The sequence below is a fragment of the Echiichthys vipera genome (genome assembly GCF_963691815.1).
Source record: "Echiichthys vipera genome assembly, chromosome: 20".
NCBI lineage: Eukaryota > Metazoa > Chordata > Actinopteri > Perciformes > Trachinidae > Echiichthys > Echiichthys vipera.
Genome location: NC_139845.1, coordinates 13,421,889 through 13,429,831, shown reverse-complemented (window position 1 = coordinate 13,429,831; position 7,943 = coordinate 13,421,889). Strand labels below are relative to the sequence as shown.

The following is a 7,943-nucleotide window of genomic DNA, read 5'->3' as shown; positions in this document are numbered from 1 at the left end:
TAGTCTACAACAATGCATCCTATACTATCTGAGTCTGCATAGCTCTTTTTTTCCCTCAAATGTAGTGAAGTAGAAAGTAACATTATTCAGAACTGGAGTTATTGCATTCTGTTACTTTGTTTCCATCACTGAACACACAGGTATGTGTAAAGAAAAATAAGTAGGTAACATAAGAAATTCCTGGATTAATAAAGTAGGCTACTTATTTTATACCCAGTTTTACCATACATTCCTATTATGAATGTGCATTTACAGCCCTCTTAAACCTACAAGCTGTGTCTTTTGCTGCTGTTTTTGTCAATTGTTTTCATGTCGCAAAAATGGACGTCTAAAATTGTGATGACCATGAAGAGATGCACATTTTTTTAAAAATCAAAATAGCCCATGTATTAACCAAATACGCATGGTGGCCACGTTGCATCACGCGCGAACACACGCGAGTCTTGTTCCTATTCCCGGATTGGTCGGCGATGCAGGGAAACCTCGTGACATGTGAGCCGGTATAAAGACTCAGAGCCGCCTTCTTCCTTTGCAGCCCTGTTTTATGAGGGAAAATGTATCGTCTCGGCCAACAGTCTATCTCCAAGATCGCCTTCAATTCCTTTTTATCCGCGGTGCCACGGGATTATTTTCATTTTACGAGACAATATAATAAAAGCTGGTCGTGTATTGGCTGATTTTTGATCAAAGTATACGTTTATCTGCACGAAAATGCCGAGGACCAAGAAAAAGAATAGCAGGGGTAAGTAAGCAAGCAAGCGAGCGAGCGGCCGCATTGCTTCGGCCTTTCGCTTATTTGACTTTTCTACGTTGGCGGTATTTGTAGTTCTTTTCGCGTTGACAGTCCATTGAGTCGCGTAGAACGTTGTAACAGTAAGGACTACAAACGTCAGAGGCTGGCTTACGTCAAAACACAAAGCGAACTACCCCTGGTCACAAAGCATTGCTCTTTTACAAAACGTGCCATCATAACGATACAACCATTATGCTCTAACTTGATATTTATTGACATTTAATGACCATGAATGGACTCATACTCCGCGCGAGCCCTTATTTTGGCAAGCTAACGTCAGCTAGCTAATGTCAATTTAGCACTAGCGAAAATACAGCTTTGGTTGCTAGGTAAAAATAACACATTTCCGTGACAGCTTTAAGCGTTGTTATTATTGCCTCAATAGACGACTACATAGTTTTCCCTGGGTCTACAAATAAAGACATAATGTTATTAGTTCGAACTTTTTAAAGTGAGGTAGTTTTGTCTGCTAATTGACCTCAATTAATCTTTAGTCATTTATACATTGCTATGGTTGCTAAGGTTACTAGTACCCGTTGGCTGACTAAAAACAACCATGTAAGGCAGTTTACCGTCTCCCGTATTGGGTTGTTTTTGTTTAGTGACAGAAGGCGGACATTTTGGTATGAGGAGAGCTGGGTGGAAAATAGGCGGCGCCCAGTTCTCAGAAATCACTTATCGTGAGGGGGGAAGTCCACGTAAACACTGAAATATCATTAATTAGGTAGATAAAATGTCCTTTATGGTTTGACATGAAGAAGTTACAACCAAGAATAAAAAAGCACCTTTTTAAGACCTCTTGTGACAGTGGTAAGCTTCACCTGCATGTCTTCCAAAGGTGAATTCAGGTCAGGCCAGAGGCAGAGACTCCTGTTTAGTCTGGTTGCAGTCAGTCATTGAGTAAGCAACATTTCCTACACATTCTGTATTCATTATTTTCTTTCATTGGAATTTTATCAGCAATAAAACAACCAAAGGGGATTCGTTTTCTATGATTCACTAAAATTTTTTTTTTTTATAAAAGCTGTGAATTTTGACAACCCTGGCACACTAATCTTGCTTTCAGGAAGACCTTTAAAATAATCAGCATAGACTGGTGGCAGCCATTGCATGTATTGTATATGTAGGTTTTGATCACAATTAACATTATTCTCGATTGATAATCTATATTTTGTGGACTTTGAAAGAAACCATAGCTTTCTTCTTGCCCTCCATGACACATAATTGCTTGCTCTTGTGTTTTCGAACTGTACACATTCTGAAGTAGTTGAGTGCAATCCCTGTGGCAGACTCAGCCAGTCAAAGCTTCTGTCATGTCACAAAAGCTCAGTTGTGTTGACCTATGTCTCTGCAACCTGAACATAATGTTGTGTTTACACAGTCAACAGAAGTCTAGGTTGCCCTTGACCCTGACATGTGCATTTTCATATGCTGCCGTACTTTCATTATCTCATAAGGCATGCAAAGGACAGATTAGATAACTGCAGTATTTGCTACTTTACCGGTGTGCAGCTGGGGTTACATAATGGGCCTACCTGTGTGCAGCTGGGATTACATAATGGACCTACCTGTGTGCAGCTGGGATTACATAATGGACCTACCTGTGTGCAGCTGTGGTTAAATAATGTGCTCACGCAGACTCCTATATCATGACTTTTGCGCTTATGTCTGTCTGTCTTTTTTTTTTTACCAGGGGGGCAACATGGAAATGTGCATCCTTTCAGTGATGAGGATGCCTCCATTGAGACCCTCAGTCATTGCAGCAGCTTCAGTGACACCGCCAGTGTCGCAGATGAAGGTAGGTTTGTTTGTATACCTAGGTATGCAATTGGGTCTATTTATATCCTTCAGTCTTTTCTTTCAAACTGTGAGTATGAATGCTGTCAGTGGCTGTGTCTGCATGGGCGAGTGTTCGCAGTTTATGTACTCTCATCATCAAAAAGGGATGTACTAGATTCAGAGCACATACAAAATGTCTTTCCCCTAAAAATTACTTAATCTGGCCATGAACAGTGCAATTCATCCAATGTTTTGTATCCAGTAACTCTTATAAATACTGTGAAGCATATTAGGCAAATGTCTACATCTTGTTGTGTTGCCAGGCGGAGAGGCCAGTGAGGACACAGCCCAGGAGGATTTCCAGTACAAGCTCAAGGGGTTCATAGACAGCACTGTTGATAAGAGGTAATAAGAAGTACTGCCTGCTTGTCAACTGTACACACACACACACACACACACACACACACACACACACACACACACACACACACACACACAATCTGATCTTGGCATGTGGACTGTACCATGGCTCTGCTCTGAGTTTTAACATGAGATATAGTGAAAATAAAGTGACTATCCTTCTAAGAATGCTGTATGAAAGCAAAATGGGCAAAACATTACAGTGTTGTGGAATAATACCTTTTGTTATAATATGCTGACAAAGAGCCTCCAGTAGTATTTAGCTCACAGGGCCCTCAACCAAGCTATTGGCCAAAGCAGTTGTGTAGCACATACTCTTCACACGGTTTCTTTTCTTCACAGAAAAATGTATTTTAATTGAAGGAAAGAGGTAATGGTTTGTGTATTTTGTGTTTCCTCAGTGCTAAGACCAGACAGGGGGCACTGGACGGGCTTAAGACGGCCATGGCAACACGGATCCTGTATGAGTTCATCACAGAAAGAAGGATGACCATCACAGACAGCATTGAACGCTGCCTCAAGAAAGGTACCGGAAAGCAGATGGTGTTTTTAGTTTTGTTTCTTTCTTTTAAAAAAAAAAAAAAATAATGTCAGTGGTGAGATGCTGGGTCTAAATACATTTTTACAGTTGTACATGCAAGTCATTTTATTTCAATAGGAACATTTTATCTGCAAATTCATTCATGTCCAATGTCCCTGAATTTGAAGGAAAGTTAATGCTCACCCTTCCCTCTGTCTGTCAGGCAAAGGTGAGGAGCAGCGGGCAGCAGCTTCTTTAGCCTGCCTGCTCTGCATCCAGCTGGGCTCGGGCATCGAGAGCGAAGAAGTGTTCAAGACCTTGAAACCAATCTTCAAAAACATTCTGGCAGATGGATCAGCCAATATACAAGCCAGACAGGCTGTGAGTACCTTTTCTTTCACTGTTGTTGGTAGAGCAATTTATGTTTTTATGAAATCTGATGCATTGTTGACAGGTTGTAGAAGAGCAGCTTCACTGTACCTGCTACTACTTGATTACTCTTTAACATGTTATACTATGAAAAGTCAACTGAACAAAGCACTCTGTTTCTTTAATAGGTGGCGACAAGTCTGGGGCTCTGTACTTTAGTGGCAGAAGATGACATTTTGGTAAGTTCTTGATCACTTTTGCTGTCTTTTCTGTGTTTTGACACCTCTGGGCCTGAGGGCAAGCTGCTGTAACATCTCCTCTGCAATCGTTGTCAGTGTATTTGTACTCATTATCGACTGTGACACTGTCTCTCATTCAGTCACGACGTTTTCCTAGTTTAAGTCATGTGTCCCTGTGTTAATAGTTAATTTATGTCTTGATATGGCAAAAACAATATCAGACGTTTGTATTTTCTAAACCTCAACATCTTCTTCTAAAACAGTTTTTGATGACTCATCTTGCACTCAGGGCGTTTTTACAGAAATTAATCCAATCAAATGAGACTTAGGGCGACTAGCTAGCCACAGTGGTAATAGAAAACGGCACTTCACAGTTTGTGCGTTGATGACTTGTAGTCAAGGTTATTTACAGTAAAAGTCCAATATGGAGAGGAATGGGGTAAGATGTGTTTCTGATATCTGTGGGCAAAAGAGCTGCGCCATGTCAATGTGGAGCATGTTGAAAGTCCCTCTCCCTTGCCCTCCTCTGTGTGTGTGTGTGTGTGTGTGTGTGGAACCAACAGTCCTCTGCTCTATAGTTCCGTATCGCGTTAAACTCTTAATCTAGCCTTTATTTTAGTGAGCCAATCAGATGCGAATTATTTTATTTAAATTCCTCTTAACTGTACACAGCTCAAATATTTTATAACGTAAAGATGCTCCAACTTGCGTTTCAGAGGGACATTAACAAATTCAATTCAAATTCAAAAAACTTTTTGTCCCCGGGGGGCAACAATCATGATGTCAACAGCACTGGCAACTGAACTCAAGGGTGCTTTGAGAAATTGGTCGTAAACATCTTGTGACACCTGGTATTGTTTTTTTTTCCTGACGTGTTTTGAAAACTTCCAGCTTTTAATTTTCACACTGCAAACCCCCTGACGTCATATGATCCCTGCTATTTCCTGCTTTAGGACGTGCATGCTACCATGGAGTGCTTTGAGAACCTGTTCACTCGGTCCTATGCACGGATGGATGGTACTTGTCCTTTAATCAGTCCCCAGACAAGCCAGCTTCACACCAACGCCCTGCTGTCCTGGGCACTGCTGCTTACCATCTGCACGCCCAACCAGCTCAAAGACATCTTTCACAAGTAAGACCACCTTTTTAACTTAAGTTTCACAGTTAAGTTTACCTTTTATCGCACTTTTTCTAACATATATTATTTACTGCAACTCATGACCTAGTTAAGCTATGAAAAATGTGAGAATGGATGCATGTGTTTATAAATATTTCTGAATGCATGTGTTTTGTTGTGCAGACACCTGCCTAAACTGCCAAGGTTGCTGGAAAGTGAGGATGTTAACATGAGAATTGCTGCAGGAGAGACCATTGCCCTGCTCTTTGAGCTGGCCAGAGACATGGACTCTGTAAGTTCCTGTAGTACAGTATTGTACAGGGATTGAATTACTGCTGTTGGATGCAAAGGGAACTGTAATTTGGTCTATTTTGCTCTAAATTACATGTTAAATTGACTGCATCTTTGTATATAGTTCTTTTTTGTCTGTCTAGTGACGCCTCTCTTTCTTTTTCTTTTTTTTTTTTTTTACTCTCATTGGTTATTGATGCAGCATTTCTTTCTGTGTCCCTTCAGGAGTTTGAATTCGACGGCTGGGAAGATCTCTGTGACAAACTGAACGCGCTGGCTACAGACTGTAACAAGCACAGAGCCAAGACCGACAAGAGGAAGCAGCGGTCAGTGTTCAGAGACGTACTGAAGGCTGTTGAGGTGGGTTTTCATTGACAGTTGACAGCACCTTGATTTGTTTGGGTTTTAATTCACTTTTTCTAGGTGCTTCTGCCTCCTCTTATCCTGCATGGCATATACTGACAGTCTATAGATTCTGTATTTTTAGTCAAGACAAATTTAAGAGGACCTTCTTTTTTAGGAGGATTGGTGCTGTCAATTTTTAGAATCTGTTATCTTTTTTCTTTCAGGAGGGGGACTTCCAGTCTGAGACCATTCGCTTTGGGACAGAGCGCATGACCATTGACAGCTGGGTCAGAAAGAGGACATATGATGCCTTCAGAGAGTTTGTGGGCTCTGGAATGAACTATCATCTACAGGTATGTTTTTAATATATCATGTAGTGTGGTGGATTGTGTTGGTGACAACACTTCCAACTTGGTATAGGATAATGTTGCACGTTGTAGGGATTAAAAAGCCCTTACAAGTAGCTGGGTGGAACGTAGTCTGCAGTCTGGCTGGCACCCAAGTGGAGATGAGACGATGGAACATATTTCAGAGCACATAACAGTGTAAATGCCATCTAAAAGGAGCTAGCTGGTGTCGTTCAGGTGTTGCATTATGCTTGTATTGTCTTACAGTTTTGGTCCTCAGAAGTGTTTCCTTTTTTAATGAATTTTATTTATTTTTTTTACTTCTAAACAAGGCAAATGAGTTCATCAGAGACGTGTTTGAACTGGGACCACCTATGTTAGTTGATTCAGCCACAATGAAGGCCATGAAAATCTCTCGCTTTGAAAGGGTATGTGTAAATGCCTCTAGCTTTAAGTTTTCTATTTGTCTCAATCATACTGTGTATATACTGGTTTCACATTTGGTAACTTTTTCTGCTTTTGCATTAACTTTTCCCAATCTCTTTTCCAGCACCTCCACAACTCTGCCGCATTCAAAGCCCGGACCAAGGCCAGGAGCAAGTTCAGGGACAAGAGGGTGGATGTGGGAGAATTTTAACCTTTTTTTTTTTCTTTTTTTCACTCTATTTTTTTTCATATTTATCAATATTTCCTGCATTTTAGATGAATTGTCACGGCTTTGTGTCCATGTGATCCTCCTTCGAAATCTTTCTTTTGAATATCAAACACTCATACAGATGCTGCTCTGTAGTGGACAACACATTCTTTTTATAGCCTGCTTTCAAATCTACAGGAGGTGAATGTTTGATAATCAAACAATAGATTTCCAGTTTAACTTAAATGTATCCAGACAAAATAGTGCGGTTGTACATATAGTGTATATTTGTTTGCGTCTCCATGTTAATATTTGTTTGTTGTGTTTTTTTTTTTTGAACATAAGTTATAGAATTTTGCCAGAATTTGTCTTGCACCCTGTGGGTCCAGTTAGCTCATAGCAATGTCAATACATGTTGTGAATGATCTAACCCTTCGATGAAATTAAGTTGCACTACCTTGTTAACCCTCAGCAGGTTATTTCTATAGAGCCGTTGGGAATATTGTGTTGTCTTTTTAGTATCGGGTATATACTCTAAGTGCAAGGATGGTGAAATAAACACAGACAGGCTGTAAGAAATGGATCCCTAATCTTGCTCATGATTATACAGTACAAGAAATACTTTAAGTTACCTTAAGAGGTCCCATATTGTAGAAAGTGAGATTTCCATGTCTTATTATTATTATTATTATTATTATTATTAAAAAGAAAACCATGAGAATAATATGGGGCCTTTTTAAATGGCATGATCCTAACCGACCACAATTAGTAGTTTAAAAATATTGATTGGGTGCTCAAAACATAATTTCCCATTGTTGGAAAATAAACAGCAGGTTTTGGGGATTTTAAAACTTCACTGGAAGTGGAGTTAGAAAGTGAATTTTGATAAACAGTCTGCTTCTCTTTGAAATCCTGGCAGATATATGGAGATCATTTTGAGCAAAGGTGCCGTACGAATCTTATTTATTGCTACTTTGACATATCAAAGTGAAGGATCTTGCAGCCAAGGAGACAGTGGCATTATAGTGAGACTGACTGAGCGGTACACTCCGCCTGTACCATCCTACATAAATACGAGGCTCTGTGATT

The 7,943-nt window shown here is 40.1% G+C and overlaps 1 protein-coding gene across 1 annotated transcript; it reads left to right on the top strand.

Moving 5' to 3' along the window:
* Window positions 1-554: 554 nt before the first annotated feature.
* ifrd1 (interferon-related developmental regulator 1) lies at window positions 555-7,427 on the top strand. The gene is made up of 12 exons (XM_083935418.1): window positions 555-742; window positions 2,487-2,591; window positions 2,896-2,977; window positions 3,394-3,518; window positions 3,736-3,893; window positions 4,070-4,120; window positions 5,074-5,252; window positions 5,421-5,529; window positions 5,754-5,888; window positions 6,098-6,226; window positions 6,553-6,648; window positions 6,771-7,427. Exons 1-12 carry the CDS (start codon window positions 712-714, stop codon window positions 6,855-6,857), a joined length of 1,287 nt encoding a protein of 428 aa, XP_083791544.1. The 5' UTR covers window positions 555-711; the 3' UTR covers window positions 6,858-7,427.
* Window positions 7,428-7,943: the final 516 nt, after the last annotated feature.

Excerpts from the sequence above, each read along its gene's own strand:
- ifrd1 (XM_083935418.1), top strand. The coding sequence starts at position 712 with ATGCCGAGGACCAAGAAAAAGAATAGCAGGG. Across the intron at positions 2,592-2,895 it reads CGCCAGTGTCGCAGATGAAG|GCGGAGAGGCCAGTGAGGAC; the intron begins GTAGGTTTGTTT and ends TTGTGTTGCCAG. Across the intron at positions 5,253-5,420 it reads CTCAAAGACATCTTTCACAA|ACACCTGCCTAAACTGCCAA; the intron begins GTAAGACCACCT and ends TTTGTTGTGCAG.